Source organism: Drosophila pseudoobscura, chromosome 2 (assembly GCF_009870125.1).
Source record: "Drosophila pseudoobscura strain MV-25-SWS-2005 chromosome 2, UCI_Dpse_MV25, whole genome shotgun sequence".
In the NCBI taxonomy this organism is placed as follows: Eukaryota; Metazoa; Arthropoda; class Insecta; order Diptera; family Drosophilidae; genus Drosophila; species Drosophila pseudoobscura.
The window spans coordinates 19083015-19101669 of record NC_046679.1 but is presented as its reverse complement, the minus strand read 5'-3'; the positions used below and the strand labels follow the sequence as shown (position 1 = coordinate 19101669).

Below are 18655 nucleotides of genomic sequence, written 5' to 3'. Positions count from 1 at the left end.
CTTAAAGAATACACACTGTAACACTTTGTTTCAGTGTTTACGTAACAATAAAGTCCCAGACATTCTGGGTGATCGTATTACGATTCACTCAAGAATGCCTCGAGCGACCCAAGTGCAGCGTCAGCATGTTCCCATGACTTGACGGCACTAATATACATGCATACACACATATATCTTCCCTCGCGCTCTCGCTGCCAACAGCGCTGAGCATATACATATTAACATATAAGAGATAAGAACACATAGTTCTGCCGCTCCGCTGCCGGCGTCACTGGCAGCGCAGCTCCGCGGCTTTGGGCTTACAAAAGCCCAAACCACAATTGTAAAACACACAGAAGAGAAATCACAATAAAACAGATCGGAGGGTTGAGCCCCAACGATCCATCCAAAAGGATTGAACATTTTATATTACAACATATATCTACAATGGTTTTATAGATGATGCCAAGCTTTTTTGGCACCTATGTGTTTCAAAAACGAAAAGAGAATTTGGTTTAATCTTTATAATTCGTATTTAATTTTGGTGGCTTAGCGGAAACCGATTGTTTGCTATGGCCAGATAGAATTTAGGCGAGATCGATATGCAAACCAATGCGCAGAGGGGTTAGCATAGAACTAAAATAGACGACGGCGCCAGATCAAAGTGATTGCCGAAGTGGCGTCAGCAGATCAAGGTAATTGCCGAAGTGCCGGCGGCAGTTTTGTTTCATGAAGATATCTTTATTTGTTCAGAAGTTATTAATTTAGCAAGCTGAAACGGCTGAAACGGAATGTCCCACTTTGCGCCTGTGCCCCGTTCCGAGTTTACAGTTGTGACAAGCCGACTCGTCATCCGTTTATCCCTCTGTAGCACCAGATGGCTGACGGCCCATTTTTTATAGATTTGGATTGTTCTCTTTTTGTAATACTTCCTGATTTCTGATATAATTTTTCTACTTTATAGTGCTTTTTTAGAACTCAAGGCACAAGACGTCGTCAGTGGACTCCAAGCTGCGAGGAGATACTATGTACTACTAATCGAAGGCCATGCTACTCAAAGTTTTATTTTATGGATGGCCAATATTATTCAATCGAATTTCAGCCCAGTTCTACAGCAAATGATGTAATGGAAATTATAAAAAAAAAAATTGGACTGCAAGATAACTCAAAGGGCTATTCCATTTATGAAGTGATAGGAAATACAGAAAGAAGTCTTTTATCAGAGGAGAAAGTTTGTGATGTAATGGCCAAATGGGAAAAATATCGGAGTACATCACAACAAGGAACACAATATCAGGTAAGACTTTTGTTTTAAACAAGTACTTTAACATTTCCGTGACCGTCATATTTTAATCAAATTAGTTATAAGTCTAATTACACTTTGCGACACCATATTTACACTTCGAACCAACCCGAAATTGTTTAATGAAATTTGGTTTTTATACCCGGTAATCGAAGAGTAGAGGCAAATATTAGATTTGTTGTGAATGTGGATGTGTGTAATCGTTTCCGACCCCCGATTTTAAACCGATTTAATCTAAAGCTTTTATAAAATATTCATATTTGTAGACAAATTTGTTTTACGAGATAATTTTTTTTAACCAATAAGACTTACCAAATTCTCCGTTACGTCCGATGAGATGCAAATATTTCTCGCAGTGCGTGTTGCCGCGAATATCTACCGCCGCTGGATCCGCGGGTAAGCTGGCCGATGGCCGAGATACGGAAAAAGTAAGTTGGAGTGCGGTGGTCCTTGCAACGGGATCGCATGCGGAATGCGTTTTGGGTATGCCACCCTTTTCCTCCCCTCCGGACTCGTGGCCTGGCTCCTCTCTAGCAACAGGGGCTTTATACTTCTGGAGTAGGGGCCTGCGGTGTTTTTGGTGTGCTCCCCATCGCTCGTCTTCTTTACAGATCCGTACTAATTTTTAACGTAGTGTTACCAACCATGTCATTCTATATTCGCCATTATTAATAGGCTATGACTCCGATTGTGTGCGTCACAAATCCTATTAAAAGCCTTAAAATATGAAAATGCGTTAAAGAATCAGAGAATATTAAGAACACTTAAGGCTTTAGCTAGCAAATATATTAAAATTACCAAAAATTAGTATTGAATATTACGTTTTTTTTTTATATTTCAGCAAAGTAATGCTTTAAGTTCACGACAACAAAATTATATCTTCCTATTCAAAAAACATTTATTTTGCGACAATTACATCAATTTGGATGATACAGTTGAAAAAGAGTTGCTTTACCATCAAAATCTACATAGTCTACGAAGCGAACGTTATCCAATAACTGAGATGGAGGCAATTATGTTAACGGCTCTTCAGGGGCAACTGGAACTTGGTGATTGTCGTGATATATTAAATGACTATCGAGCAGTTGCAAGTCACTGCTTGCCACCAAGATTTGTACCCAACATTCCTCACGAAGCCGTCGCTATGCATCATCAGAGTCTTCGGGGAATGTTACCAGCAGAAGCAAAAAAAGCATTTCTTAATTTAATACAAAGTTGGCCTCTCCATCGCGCCACAATCTTTGATGTAATGGTAAGTACATAGATTGTAGATAGTAAGTAAGCATAGATTGTAGATCAATATTATATCATTATCAATTAACTGAGATCGAGCTAAACGAAAATAATATAAGTTAGAATAGCAAATTGAAGTTATGAGATCATAAAAAATGTAGATTTAATTAATTCATCTATTAAATTTAGCAAAGCTTCACCTCAAACTGGCCGCGAATGCTTTGGTTAGCAGTTGACCAAAAAGGTATTCACTTGCTGGAGCATCGATCAAGGAATATTCTATGCACTCACGACTATGAGTCTATAATATCATTTTCGCCAAACTTGAATTCATTAATGATATTTACTGGAACGGAAAAAAAACAATCCAAAGTGATTTTAAGCACTTCCCAGGTAAGACAAAAATCTGAGAGCACTAAAAGATGTATGCATTCTATTTGGTCTATTATTGGACTATTATTAGGAGTTAGCAATGTGTAAGTCTACTGCTTAATATAAGGGATATAATTAATATGGCTATAACAGCAAGCCAAAACGTAGTCAGTGTAAAATAGTCAGCTTATCATGAGTCCTCAGTAGAACTCACAGAAACCTCATAAACCTTAAATTTGTTTAATTCTTTCATTAGGAAATACATACGCGGATAAAATACACACAATTTGGACCTGCAATTCGTACCGAAAAACTACTTTTATTTTTGTTGTAACCATGTTAGCCTTTAGGTCAGAACGTTACGTTCTGACGGTAGCTGGAGAGAAGGACGAATCCCAGCCCACTTTTACCTAATAAACGTCCGCATGGTCGTGTGCCCCTTCGCATTGCCTAAGCCGTAGTGAGCAACTTATTGCAGTTTAAGGACAGTCTCATCCGTTGGCTTTGAGTATTTGGACAAGATCCCTAGTTTTATTTCGGAGAGTTCCGTAAGAAAAGTTTCCCAAGAAGCCAAAATCTGTAGCATTCCAGGGCCGGGCAGTAGGTACTGCAAGCTTAGTAGGGTATGATGTCGCGTTGCGTTGATTCTGGTCCCCGCTGCCACACCTGTCCACGGTCACGATGGCGACGGCACCGTTAATTACTATGACGCCCTTATCTACTTCTAGCACCGGAGGCAGATCGGTGGATTGCGTGCAGATTGTAAGATTTGTGTAAGATTTGGAGTGCCTTTGCAAGAAGTGACTTTTTTTGTCGGCAATCGTAATATTACTCCGCTATGGGCGACAGGGAAAGTAGTTCTATTCTTACAGATAAAGGATAGATCTTGCCATCTCAATTACAAATATTATTAGCTCCTTATCAACTAGTACCCTCACATTGGCAGCGCCCAATAATTGGGTTACACTGATACTAGTGGAACTTTCATTTAAAATCGCCTCCAAATCATTACTATCGATTTTAGCTGGACTTATGATATTTACTTTTGCCAAAGTGGTGGCGATCATTATGTTCTGTAGTTCGAGCATCAAACTCTCTTCCGGGTCAGGAGGGTTTCATAAAGGTGTCAAGTATTTATTTTTGCTTTCTTGTTAACCTGCAGTAGTTGATTTGCAGGAACAAACAACTATCGGACCAGCGTGCCAAACCAACAGTTATTGAAGTTGAGGTGATAGGGAGAGAGTGATAAAACAACTAAATGTAATGCAATGTAATGCGTGCTCACGGTTTATTTATGAAAACAAGCTTTATGCAAAACAAATGGAAAATATTCGGAGCGCAAAACTAAAACGCGTCTGATCTACGAAAGAGAACGAACGTTCGCCCGACTACAATTGGCCAGCACATTGCTGCCAATGCCAAACAATGTTTGCCAGGTCACCTAGTGCTAGCTATATGATTTTGTATTTGAATATTGATTTGATTGATGATACTCTGCTTAATTCTATAAACGGTCCTTTATATTGAATAGACTTTATTAAGCTTTAACCTGCCTTATACATACAATCAATATTATCTATCATATAAATAAATATATATTTTATTAAATGATTATATTTCTTTTTCAGGCTTTTCAAATTACTACGCTCATAAGGGAATATTCAGAAATTTCAAAAACAAAGAATACTAAAATTAAATAAAAAAAAAAATAAAATAAAAACAAAAAGAAACAATTTAGAGAAATAATCTAGCCGACTCAATAAAGCATATTATACTAAATCTTGTTGATTGTATATTAACTATATTATAATAATAATTAATATAATTTGCAAAAATTTGCTAAAAATATACTCCTTTCGTTTTAATACCCGATATTAACTCAGTATATACATAAGTATGTATATGTATGGTATGTATTTTATGATTTATTTAACATATGCAATATTTTTATACGTTATAAGTAAATGTCGGAAACGGGTCTAGTTGATGCCACATAACCAGCAGAAGATAAACGTTTGCCTGGTAGCGACCGAACGGATAACGCCACAGCGTTCACCACAGCAGGAACGCATTGTAAAACAATATACAAAATAATCACAAGCAAAAATAAAAATAGCAACAAAAGAACTTCCACGTCCAGTTTAGCTACAGAGAGATGAACGAAGCACAGAGTGGCCAACACAGAAAGGCAGCAAGCGCGGTGCGTGTGTGTTAGTATGTTAAGATAAGCAGAATGTAGAATAATCGACTCAGACAGAGTACAGAGTAAAAGGCCTAGGTTAGGTTATGGTGGTATCCGAGAGGGAGGACCGATCTGCCAGTGTCCTGTGATGACTGTGAGTAACTGCAGATCACTGTGCTCTACTGAGCCCATATAGCTCCACAGATAGCTTCTTCGATCAATTAGGCCATATCGATCTCCCAACTTTACAGGAAGTGGACCAGAGCTGCTTGCGGCGGAGACGAGAACAATAAAAAGACCGACGAACGACCGTTTTCATTAATGTGACACTGCGAATCCCTCTTCGTTTATTACCCCAAGCTATGCTGCAGCGAATGTTGCTTCATTATTTTGGGCGTATGTGACTATGTTAGGCGATAGATCTTAAGGGTAGCGACTTCATTCATTTTCTTTACAATTTAAACTAATTTATTTCAAATTTGCGGCTGCATCCACCGCTGTACCGACACTGGGGTAGTTTCCCAGGTTTAATACGAGTATAAGAATCTGAGTGGTCAGTAAATAACTGAAAAGGTAGTCACCTCTCTGATCGTGACGTGCTTTGGCGTTGCACCTCACAGTTAGACCGATGTCCTTGGTCTCTCAGTCTATAATGGCGCACGGAGGGGCGCCTGTGGAGTAGGGTCAGATTGGTCATGACCCATATCCGTGAAGCAGATCCTCAGTGAGCTCTCCTGGCTTTCGGGGCTCACTGCTGTGTGGTCTTCATTGCTGAAATTGCTGGCTCGACCTTCGGTTTCCAGCCCTTTAATTCGGGTTTTTACAAAACTATGGTTATTTTTTTGAAGCCATAGTCTACAACTCCGTCCATACTACAGAGGAGGTGTATCGACGATCGACGACACCGATCGGGTGTAGGACGATAGGGGTTGCAGATCTGCAGAGTCCGCAGAATCTTTTTCTGGCTCTGCAGGCTTCGCCAAGACTCATGCTCTGGCCTCGCTTTCGTGTAGAGGGCCCCGCGTGGCTGGCTAGACCTTTTTGGCAGTATCTTCCTTGGAGCGTTGCCACCTATTTCAAGCCTTGGCTGCGCCCTTACCAGTTTTGGCCGACTGGTCATCTGGCAGGATTGTTTTAGTCCACTGCCTCAGCTCGATCCCTTGGATAAACAATGGAAATGCTGGATCTTCTTTAACCAGGATTAAAGCCGTGAGTCTTCTCTCTTGGTATTTTGAGACAGCAGCGCCGTCTGCTGAGGTTGTCAAGGGCTCCTCGGTACCGGTAATCGATTCGCCCCTGGGGCCCACGACGTGGATTGGACCGATGAGCTTTTCGAACCTATCCTCGCAGCGCTTCTTGCCTCAAGACGGTGGACCAACTTAGTATCCTTGCCCCGCTCGCCCCGGGAAGTCTGACTTAACGTGGAAGTCGACAGACGATCCGGAGTTCGCTTATTAGCGACATATGGCATATGGCATTAGGCATATGACAGCGTCACCTTTGGATTGGGGTAATTTCACTGAGAGTTGTCTTTTCTCCGCCCGACTACAATTTGCTAGCATCCATGGCAGACACATGACCGTACCAGCACCTGTTTCGAACCGCCCTCCCGGAGAGAATACTATTATATTATATTGCACTATTGCAAACACTATTATACATATTTGCAAGACTACGATAAAATAGCTTGTATACGCGGTTCAGCCGAAAAACCCAGCGACGAAAAACAAACGCTTCCCGTTTTCTCTCCTGCTTTTGCGTCAGCTTCTAAGGGCTTTGCACTAACACAAACGAGAAAAAACCAGCTTTTTGACGGGGCTTTTTTTTGCCCTCAGCTATAAGAACGACTGCGCTTATATACATGTATATGTATATGTATATGTATGGCTACAGCCTTTTTAGAGCACGAACTTTGCAGTGAACAGTACCGAAATGCGTTATGTCGAATATCACTGCTTTGTGTGTTTCTTGTGTTTGTGCGCAAACAGATCACGTCGAGGTCACTAATATGTTTAGAGAAAAACATCAATTATATCACTTTGATTTAAATAAAGACGCACGTAATAGTAAATTAAATGTGTTAAATGTTTATAGGCTCTGCACACTGAGCCCATCCCAGGGGAATGGTGGGATATTTTGACAGATGTGAAACTCCAATTCACACTGTCACCATCCATCCATATTATTATTATACACTATAACCAAATTAATAAATAACATCTATATCTATTAAACCACAGGAATTTGCTGCTCCTTCTTCCATTTTATATATATTTTCCAACTTTCGACATTTTTCATCTGTTTTGGAATGCTTGGAACGTTAAAACCTTATGGACCATCCCCGAAATGGATGGTGGAGCTCGTCAGTGTGAATATCCTAATATACTGTGTTTGTGGTCGGCGCTACTCCGACAGCGCGGCCCGGCTGCAGCAGCAGCCAAAAGCTCAGATCAAGCGCAAGACCGACAAAGCTAACCAGTGAGCAAGATTTAGCGGGGAAAGCGCTAATGGAGCGATATTTAAAAAACATGCAAAATAGCATAAACAAACAATGATGCTCAATTTGTTGTGTTTCATTTGCATTGTTCCAAATCATAAATTACTTGCTAACTTATCAAATGTTTTTTTAAATTAATCGAAAAAATTGTTTTTCGATATAGGCGTAGCCATTTTCTTAAGAATCAAACAAAGGTCGCGTAAAACTATTTATTAGGAAAAATGGGGACATTAACTGATTTTGGACAGATTGCTTTAAAATGGGATCCAAAAAATTTAGAGATACGTACCATGTCAGTAGAAAAGACATTGGAACCACTTGTGCTTCAAGTTACAACTCTTGTAAACACCAAAGGTCCCAGCAAAAAAAAGAAAGGTAAAAACTAGCGTTAATTTTACAAAACTACGGTCTTAGTAATTAATAATATAAAAACGTATTTAATACAAAAATAAAAAGGTATTTCTGTAATCAATAAATAAAATTTGCATGGACACGCAACTTACATACACGGCAGGTCATGGATATGTATCTGTCTATTAGGCGATGGTATACACATATGTATAAGATGGTATTGCCTTTTTTTATTACTTTGAACGGATACTATACCATACTATACTTTAAAAAGGATATTTTTTTGTAAAAAAAACTAACTAATCTGATTTCGAGCAATTAAATTTTCCAGCGCATTAAGTGATCTGTATGTGTGTCTGTTAGTATGTCTCTTGATGCTTGCTATATGCTATATTAATAAAATATTGAAACTAAAATATAAAAAAAAGGTTTTTTGTCCGAATATGTTGTGCGTAAAAAAGTGGCCTTTTTGATACTTTATGTTTTTTTCATATGCCAAAGAAAGTTTTTTTTGTTTTTATGTTTAAAATTAGTATTAGAATCATTGATCTTCATAATGAAATAAAATATTTTTGTTAAAGTTAAATAGTTTTCAAGTTATTTATAAAGAAATAGACGGGTGTCCGAATAAATGTTGGCCTGACTGTATGTGTGTATATCTTCTATGAACTTTCACTACGGTTCATCTTCATTGGACGTACCGCCTTCATGAAATGTCATGCCATGACATCGTTCTATATCCATTAGATCGGTAAATTTAAGCCTCACTTATTATCTAATGGATGCGACAAAAAATATGAAAAAGCAATTTTTAAAGAAAAGCAGCTCAAAAAATTTGTCTTCAAATCCGGCATACTTAAACACCTGTAAAATCTTAAAAAATGAATCCATCCTTGTGTTTTTTTCTTCATAGATTCTTTAATTTAGCGAGAATAAAAAAAGACAATTTCAATTCAAAGAGATCCTTTTCCTTAAGATATTTTAATTTGTTCAAAAAAAGAGCATGTATCCACTCTTGCACGCTTCAAATTTGTTGTTCCAAAGGGCCTTAGCTTTTATCATATTCCGAATAAGTATTGGCATACTCTCGACTAAATTTAGTAGGTGCAGGCCAGGTATCATGCGCCACTCCGACTTCAAGCGCTCCCAAAGACTCACCCAATCCCTTTCGTGCAGACTCGTACTTTTCCAATTTTTTTTAAACAGAGCCTATCGATTTTCAATGGGATTTAGATCTGGACTATTCAGCAGGCCACTGGAATGAATGAATTACATGAATTAATATTCATAGATTAATAGATTAAAATAGTTTTGGAACGTCGTCGTCGCATCAGACGAAAAGAGGTGGAAAAAGTAATTTTCTGATTGAGTACTTTCGATGATTTGAATATTTAAATTTGAATTTTTTTAAAATAATGGAACCTTTCAGAAAATCGAAATTTCAGTTCAGGAGGTATGAGCATTCAAAGATGACCATTTGTTCAGTATCTAGCAATTTACTCGGTTAGTATGCAGATACTGCGTCTTTCGGGTCAAATGCAAAATAACAGTAAACAAAAATTTGATTTAATTTTTTAAGTTTTGGTTTGATTCTTTACGACAAAAGCTCGTGAAACTTTCTCAACAGTATAAATGTCTAACGAAACACATTAGAAATTTGAATTTAAACGTGTTTGTTTATCCTTACATAAACTAAAAATTCACTCTGGTATTCACTTTAATTATTGTACGGAAAAATTCATTCTAGGTTTGTAGTCTGAAAGTAAAATTGTTTTCTATTACATTTAAATCTATGAATATTGAAGAGTATGAATTAGTTAATTAGTGACAGCCTTTACATATCCTTCAATTAGTGCCAGATACCCAACTCTAAAATAAAAAAAACATCCCCAGACCATCCTGCCTTACCGTTCGTTTTGGGCATTAACTTTCATAGCGTTCTCCGACTTTGCGATGATCATTCGTCCTACTTTCTCAACATCGCGTTTAGCGAAATTTCGTATAAAATTGTTTAAAGAAGACCTATCCCAAGTTTTGGGCTAATACTGAGAAAACTAATGTTTTCTGACCGCAATGCAATAAAGCTGCCCCATCGACTTAAAGTTACATAACACGAGTGTCCAAATTTCACTGTCCGCCATTATAAATACATATGTATGTTAGATATGACTCTTGTCTTGGTCCTACAAATAACGGTTGACACTTTCGAAGTGTCTGAAAAAAACATCTCATTTACGGACACGTTGAGAAAAGAGACAGAAAAGACCAGATCTTTTGCTCAACTCGTTCAAGCAAAGATCGATTTTTTCACATCTCATTTGTTACTGTTTTTCACTGAGCATTTTTTTGCGAGCGAACGAAAAAAGTGTCTTTTGCGTATGTATGCGTGCTTGTAGGTTTTTTAATCTCCATTATCATCACATCTGTTCTTCATCGTATCTGTTCCGTTTGCACAGAATTTGCAAATATATAAAAATATACATATTATACATATTGTACTGTCAATAGCCCAATAGATGCGGAAAACATGAATAAATAAACATAAACACGAAAAAAACTAAAAACACTACTCAGACACTTTTTGGTTTTGCTCATCTACTGACACTTTTTCTGTGAGCGCTTGATCAAAAGTGTATCTCTAAGTAGTCTCTAAGTTTGTCTACAGCAAAGGGAAAAAGTGTTGACCGTTGTTTGCGAGCTATGCTCTTAACCCAATACGGGTCGCTCCCAAACTTTTGGAAACACCCAAACCGTGTAAAACCAGAATTAGGTTTACATATCATAACATAACTTTAGACCGTAAGCCATAATGTTACCACCAACGTGATACTCCCTTAAGCTCAATTTCTATTCTGATAGGGAATGCATTTTATAAAAACGACGGCATTTGTGTAGGTCAGAAATTTTCAAAAATTGTAAATTTTATTTAAGGCTTATTGATTTTATTTTTTAAGGTAAATCCAAACGTGCCAGTGCATTAGTTGCAGCGGTTGAAAAAGCTACAGAAAACTTCATTCAGAAGGGAGAACAGATTTCCTATGAAAATCCAGACATTACACAAGAAATGCTCACCGCTGTCGATGAAGTACGTAAAACCGGAGATGCAATGAGCATTGCAGCCAGAGAATTTTCTGAAGATCCGTGCAGCTCGCTAAAAAGGGGAAACATGGTTCGAGCAGCCAGAAATTTGCTTTCAGCTGTAACTCGTTTATTGATATTAGCTGATATGGTAGATGTTCATCTGCTATTGAAATCACTTCACATAGTGGAAGATGATTTAAACAAACTTAAAAATGCATCCAGTCAGGACGAGCTTATGGAGAACATGAGGGTATGTCTGAAGTCCTATTTTTTATTTTGCTGTCTCATTTATCTGTGTTTTTCATTTACCCTTAGCAATTCGGACGAAATGCAGGAGAACTTATAAAACAAGCAGCAAAGCGTCAACAAGAACTTAAAGATCCCCAATTGCGGGATGATTTAGCAGCCGCTCGAGCTATGCTTAAGAAACATTCCACTATGCTTCTAACCGCATCCAAAGTCTATGTTCGTCATCCGGAGCTGGATCTAGCAAAAGTAAATCGAGATTTCATTCTAAAACAAGTTTGTGATGCTGTAAACACCATTAGCGATGTCGCTCAAGGCAAGTCATCTCAACCGACAGATATATATAGCGGCGCCGGGGAGCTGGCTGCTGCTTTGGACGATTTTGATGTAAGTATAATTCATTAACGAATGTAACATAACCATTTATGAAAAGTTGATTCACATAACTGCTTCCGTTGCACATACACCAAAATAACCAAATACAAAAATTACCAAAAAAAAAAGCGAATCAAAAATAAGCACAGAATAGGTCGATCACAAATTCCAAATATGAAACTATATATGTAACTATTCTATAATTGCATATAATAGCTATAAGAACTATAAGAACAGGTCAAAAAGATAAATGGCACTTTGAAATCCTCGGAAGAAATATCCGTTATTACTATGATCAGAATCCCACCGGAAATTTTACGACTCTTGGGTTGAATCTCTTGGAAGAAATTCATGCAGAGGCCATGTTTACTGTTCCAGTGGTTTACATATAAGATAATCGGGGAGGAGAATTATAATGAAGGAGATGTTACGCTTATCGGCAAAACCTCCGAAAAACGACCTGTATAAATTAGCTTTATACTTTTATAAATAATATAATTGTTAACATAACAGAGTATTTAAAACTAAGTTCATCTTCAGGTCTTTTCTTCTTGTTTTCATGACCACCAAAATTGATTGATGACTACATATGCTGCATTATTTGCTCTCATTCGTAACTAATTTTTTTTAATGTGTAGGAAGGTATTGTTATGGATCCCATGACCTACAGTGAGAAGCGTTCTCGTCAGCTACTCGAAGAACGCCTGGAGAGCATTATAAGTGCAGCAGCGCTAATGGCGGATGCCGACTGTACAAGGGATGAGCGACGAGAAAGAATTGTCGCTGAATGCAATGCTGTAAGACAAGCTTTACAGGATTTACTCTCCGAATACATGTCCAATGTAAGAATTATCGCAATATTTATACTGTACGTCTAAAATTATTTAAAAAATGTGCTTCAGATAAGTCAAAAAGACAACAGCCCCGGACTGGTTCGTGCGATTGACCAAATGTGTCGCAAAACTCGGGATTTACGGAGGCAGCTGAGGAAAGCTGTTGTTGATCATGTTTCCGACTCATTCTTGGAAACGACTACACCCCTTCTGGATTTGATTGAAGCTGCTAAAAGCGGCAATGAGAAGAAAGTGCGCGAAAAAGCCGACATTTTCACCAAACATGCTGAGAAGCTTGTAGAGGTAGCCAATCTGGTGTGTAGCATGTCTAGTAACGAAGATGGTGTTAAAATGGTTCGGTATGCTGCTGCCCAGATAGAAAGTTTATGCCCACAAGTAATAAATGCAGCATCCATCTTGACTGTGCGCCCAAACTCAAAAGTTGCTCAAGAAAACATGACCGCCTATCGTCAAGCATGGGAGGTCCAAGTTCGTATTTTAACTGAAGCCGTCGACGACATTACTACCATTGACGACTTTTTGGCAGTATCTGAGAATCATATTCTTGAAGATGTAAATAAATGTGTAATGGCATTACAAGTGGGCGATGCTCGAGACTTGCGCGCAACTGCTGGATCCATTCAAGGGCGTTCCGCTCGAGTTTGTAATGTTGTTGAAGCTGAAATGGATAACTACGAACCATGTATTTATACCAAACGGGTTCTGGAAGCGGTTAAAGTTCTTCGAGAGCAAGGTATGGAATTTAAAAAGGCCACATTTCAGATAAAAATGATTTTCGCATAGGTAGACAGTTTCTGTACTTTGCAGTTTATGGTGTGGAGTCTCCGAAAAAACATGTTTTATTATTTTAGCACTAGCTTAAAGTACAGTTTTAGATTTTTAAATCGATTTTTAGTCGCGTTTTTTAGATGCGGCTCGCAGATGAGATTTCATAGAGGTCTCGGAAGTAGCAATTTTAGTTCGGTTTTTTATGTTTTTGCCATAATTTTTCCGAACTCACCTAGTTGTACCAATTGTATCACTTATTATTCATTATCTTTCAATGTGAATGTCGTATTCAAGTGTCGCATTTTTTAAGAACGAGTTATGTCAATTAAATTTTTTTCCTCAATCTACTTTGATGAATATAATTTTTTTTTTAATTTATGCTAAATTGAATAGAAATTTGAGCAACATTTTAGTGTTTCGTATTCAAGTGTCGGGGAGTATATATGTATGTATATTTTTATAAACGTAATTAGAAAATGCTTTAGAGGAATACAAAGAAAGTGAGACAAAGCTACCAGTATATTTCTAGATTCTAGTAGATCTGTAATCTGTATTCTCTGCCTACTTGATCTACCCAATCCGTTACAATACAAATTCGTTTCTTCCAGTAATGATTAAATTTGAACAACGAGTGGAAGCTGCTGTTGGAGCTCTTTGTACTAATACTAACAAAGATGTCGACGAAAATGAGTTCATTGATGCCTCCCGACTGGTTTACGATGGAGTTCGCGAGATTCGCCGCGCCGTTTTAATGAATCGAGTAAGTAGAGTAGTGGCTACCAGTTATTTTCCTTTTCCCTGCATGTTACATATAATATATTAACTGATTATAAATAGCACTACGTAACAAAATTTATCTTTTTAGGCATTTAAAAAGGTACAACCCTTGAAAAATATTAAAAGAATACGTTATTTTAAGTTTCTTTAAAAACCATATCATGACAAAACCCTTTTTTGACCCAAATTGTACACAGCACGGAATATAGTTATTCTGAAAAGCAAAATCTTTTTATTGTATCAACTTTGGTTGTCTTGGTTCTCAAGATAACACAGCCATACAAAAAAAGTCTCGTGCGTGGCTGACCAGAGTATCATATCCATATATATTTTAGGCCCTGAACACGAATCCAAGAACAGATTTTTCCATCACGTCAGGTTTTTTTTTTCTAACCTCAAACTTATTTGAAAAATTAATCGGATTCGCTTCACTCCTGGGCTGTGTTTTCCAAGCAAACGATACAAAATTCATCTAAATATATTACTAAATTTTTTAAAAGTACTGTGAACTGATTCGTCAGATTCTGATAGGTGGGTCTACAGACTTCAGTTTATTAAGCATTTAAGACAAGTACCATATTTATATTGTACATTTTGTGTATTGTATATTTATATTATTAAAATTTTGTTTAAATAATTTCACTTTATTTATAATTTAATTTTAGAGTTCAGAAGACCTAGACACAGATACAGAATTTGAGCCTGTAGAAGACTTAACCTTGGAAACACGAAGCCGATGTAAGAGTTTTCCACTTTAATTTTTGTATGCTTGCAGTATTAAAGCTTGATTTATCTTTCAGCAAGTGCACATACTGGGGATCAGACTGTCGACGAATACCCAGATATTAGTGGTATTTGTACTGCTAGAGTGAGTTCAAATATTAATTGATATACTATACTATACTATTTATGGCACAAAATATTTTTATCAGGAAGCAATGCGGAAAATGACCGAGGAAGACAAACAGAAAATTGCCCAACAAGTGGAACTATTTCGTAGAGAGAAAATGACTTTCGATTCCGAGGTCGCAAAATGGGATGATACTGGCAACGACATCATTTTTCTAGCCAAGCACATGTGTATGATTATGATGGAAATGACCGACTTTACAAGGTTTGAAAATATTGCCTATTATGTTTTCTTCTTTTCGTTGAAATGACTGCCAAAAATGGTACCCTAAAGAATGTATGTGTAAGGGTCAACCTTTATTGGCGAGGTCTGGTCTTTAAAATTTGCTGCGATTGCTCTACACTTTTACTCTACACATAGCTACCACAATTTCGGTGTTCGAGCTTTCAGAGTCGGCGATCCTATTTGTCCTGTTTATATGTATGTATAAGAATACTGCTGGTTCTTGCACTTCTTGCACTTACACTCCCCGACACTTAAATACGACTTACTAAAATGTACATTTTAGGCACCAATATTTCCGGCACAAGCCAAAGAAAACGGTGAATTTAAATTTTCCTCAAATCTCTATTCAATTTAGCATAAATTAAAAAAAAAAATAATAGCAATATTCATCAAAGTAGATTGAGGAAAAAAATTGAATTGACATAGCTCAAATTTCCGTTCTCAAAAAATGCGACACTTGAATACGACATTCATATTGAACAATTTTTTTTTTGGATTTGGTCGCGACCGGACATTGAATAAATTCTCAAAAATCAATTAGAGTGTCCTTATTATGAGAAATTGAGAAAAATTTGGGTTGTGGTAAGTCCTTTTTAAATGACGAAAAGTCGACAATAAAAGCCTCGAAGGAAGAAGTTTTTGGGTCCAATTTATAGCTATGTATTTTATGTATCAGAACTGCAAATTTTATTACAAAAACCTCAACAAAAGTCATTTAAAAATATAAGGGTGATTTTTTTAATTACATAAGAATTGTAAAGTAAACAGAAAAATATCAAGATTGTGGTAAATGGAAAAGGACAATATGGTAAATTTAAAATTTATGCTCCATTTTCTCAGAGGTCGTGGGCCCTTGAAAACTACCATGGACGTCATCAATGCCGCTAAGAAAATTTCTGAAGCAGGTACGAAACTAGACAAGCTAACCCGAGAGATAGCGGAACAGTGTCCAGAAAGTAGCACCAAGAAGGACTTATTAGCTTATCTGCAACGAATTGCTCTTTATTGTCATCAAATCCAAATTACTTCTAAAGTCAAAGCAGACGTACAAAACATAAGCGGGGAGCTAATTGTTTCTGGGGTAAGTAAAACAATATATATTTGAATTGTACTTTATAATAATATATTGATTTCATTCTCAATTGAAAGTTGGATAGCGCAACATCGCTTATTCAAGCTGCTAAAAATCTTATGAACGCAGTAGTTCTTACTGTTAAGTATTCCTATGTAGCTTCGACTAAATATACTAGGCAAGGAACTGTATCAGTAAGTATAAGTATTTCTGAAATTTTACCAACTTTTATTTACAATTTTACATATTTATTTAAATTCAAGTCTCCTATTGTTGTATGGAAAATGAAAGCACCAGAAAAAAAGCCTTTGGTGAGACCAGAAAAACCCGAGGAGGTTCGAGCTAAAGTTCGAAAGGGCTCTCAGAAAAAAGTTCAAAACCCTATACATGCTTTATCTGAGTTTCAGAGCCCCGCTGATGCTGTATAAGGACATTTAATTTAAATTTAGTTTTATAATAATCAAGTAAATTATATAAAATAAATTAAACATTAAAATATTTTAGTAAAAGTCTAAGTTACAGTTTCTCAATACTAAGGATTACAAAAAATCATAAATAAACATTGGTTACTAAAACTTGTTCCACTGAGAGTTAGTCCATTTAACGGGTACTTGTGACTTCTTTTTCATGTCAATTGGCCTGACCTTGCGAGTCCGAACTCTGATTTGCATTAGAAACGTCATATCTATCCAATAGTGTGTGGTGGCCCTGCGAACCAACTCTGCACTTAGAGGATGTGCACTGGGAAACTCTATGCCCAGATTGAAGGCAATTAATGCACAGCTGCTTGACCTTTGCGAATTCGAACCGCTCCAACACGGGTATCGCCCCAAATCCAATCGAGTCCAATTTAGAATCGAGTGGTTGGAGCCACAATATTGTGACGGACCTACATATTTCAGGCTGATGTATGCTCAGTCACGTCCAGGGGACATCCACAAGAAATTTGTAGAAATGGATGGTAGGTTGATCTGTAGTTTTATTACGCGTTGTAACGAGCCCTTTTAGATTCATTACAATATATGCACTTTGGATCGATAGACTTTATGACATCATAGTCCTGCTGCTCTTTATATTTCGATTTCGTATATGAATCGACCTTCGACAGCGCCAGATGTACGATCATAGCGTTAGCAACCTCTTGCTCGTCTCCTAATGATAAGAGCGACTCGAAAATTGCTGACACGAAACCTATAACTAAGCGCAGAGAAGAGGCGGACGGCATAGTCATGGCCGGGATTCGAAACAGCTGGGCAAGTGTATCGAAATATATCAAGCACTTGTTGTCCCCCTTTCAAACTTTCTATAGCCTTCGAATAGTTTTTATCTGTGACTTGGAATACCTGTTCTTCTAATTCCGACCTTTCCGAGTTATCTGGATCTACACTGTCGATCTCGGACTGCAGGGCCATTGCTTTGGTAATGTATGACTCTAATGATTTCCATTGGATTTATAGTGGATCTAGCGAAATTGCACCCTCCTCGAAGGCTATTCTCATTCGATTAATATCTTCGGTAACCTTGTCCCGCTGCGTATGTAATTTGGTCAGTTTCGCGCTTCCACACATCCAGCCCGCGTTTGTCTTCTATTCACTATGCTTTTAGCCATTTCGTTTTTTGTTTTAAATTATTAAATATAAGGCAATAAAATGTTTAAATAAAATATTCGAACCAAGCGCGCATAAATTCGGTAAAATATCAACGCATAAACTTTGCGAAACGTTAAACTTTGCGAACTTTCCACAAATTTAAGAGAATGTTAACCATTTCCACGAACAAATAACGGCAATGCGCATTGACTTACCGCTGCAAGGGTCAACGTTTTCTCGAAACGAAAGTTACGTTTATCTATAGCATCACTCAAGAGGCCAGAAAATCCAGCGCATTTTGCGTGCACCACGCTGTCGCAGAGCCAGAAGGGAACATTCGGCTGATCGTGGGTAATCTGCTTCTTACAATTTTTTTTGGCGAAGACCACAGCGTATTCTATTTTTATTATTTATTTATTTACAAATTTGCAACAAAAAATTTCAAAAAAATTGGTATCAGACCAATGTGCCAGACAACGCTCAAAGCGGAATTAGTAAAAAAGAGAGCAGGTTAAATAGCGGTTATAGCGAGAGGTACTAAACAGAGAGAGCTATTGCTCAGAAAGTTTAAAGAGCGAGAGAGAAAGAACAGTTGTTTGAGTTTGGATAATAGGGAGAGAGTGATAGCTACAGCAAAGGCTACGGGATAAGAGCGGCTTAAGCGCTGCGTGAGCGTACTTAAGAAAAGCAACACTTCTGAACTTCCTTCGGTTTTATTGGCCGACCTTTACTTACGAAATAAGATTCATTTGCATCACAAAACTGCTTCATAGTAAAAAAGTGCATTGCTGCAATACTGTTTTGCTATTCGCGGCGCTGTAGGCCTGATTTAAAGATTATA

General features: G+C 37.4%; 2 protein-coding genes and 1 long non-coding RNA gene across 9 annotated transcripts in view; 2 read left to right on the top strand and 1 right to left on the bottom strand.

The window, feature by feature from the left end:
- Positions 1 to 4611, top strand: part of Myo81F (Myosin 81F) — a 45244-nt gene extending 40633 nt beyond the window's left edge. For 6 of the 7 annotated variants that reach the window (XM_033385856.1, XM_033385855.1, XM_033385853.1 and 3 more), the window contains 4 exons: positions 944 to 1276; positions 2124 to 2534; positions 2705 to 2908; positions 4516 to 4611. In XM_033385856.1, coding sequence (XP_033241747.1) covers positions 944 to 1276; positions 2124 to 2534; positions 2705 to 2908; positions 4516 to 4587 — 1020 coding nt within the window. In that variant the 3' untranslated portion in view covers positions 4588 to 4611. The remainder of the gene's footprint in view (positions 1 to 943; positions 1277 to 2123; positions 2535 to 2704; positions 2909 to 4515) is intronic. The other variant, XM_015189062.2, reaches the window with a different exon arrangement.
- A 3082-nt stretch (positions 4612 to 7693) lies between these two features.
- Positions 7694 to 16740, top strand: alpha-Cat (catenin alpha). Its single transcript, XM_033385852.1, has 12 exons — positions 7694 to 7941; positions 10872 to 11248; positions 11314 to 11631; positions 12258 to 12461; positions 12522 to 13206; positions 13850 to 14001; positions 14684 to 14756; positions 14819 to 14886; positions 14951 to 15132; positions 15994 to 16234; positions 16303 to 16419; positions 16489 to 16740. The coding sequence occupies exons 1-12, from the start codon at positions 7788 to 7790 to the stop codon at positions 16651 to 16653; spliced, it is 2736 nt and encodes a 911-aa protein (XP_033241743.1). The 5' UTR covers positions 7694 to 7787; the 3' UTR covers positions 16654 to 16740.
- On the bottom strand, positions 9488 to 10189 carry LOC117185645 (uncharacterized). Its single transcript, XR_004471113.1, has 2 exons — positions 10154 to 10189; positions 9488 to 9883 (listed from the first exon to the last, which is right to left on the bottom strand). It is a non-coding gene; the product is annotated as an uncharacterized lncRNA (long non-coding RNA).
- Positions 16741 to 18655: the final 1915 nt, after the last annotated feature.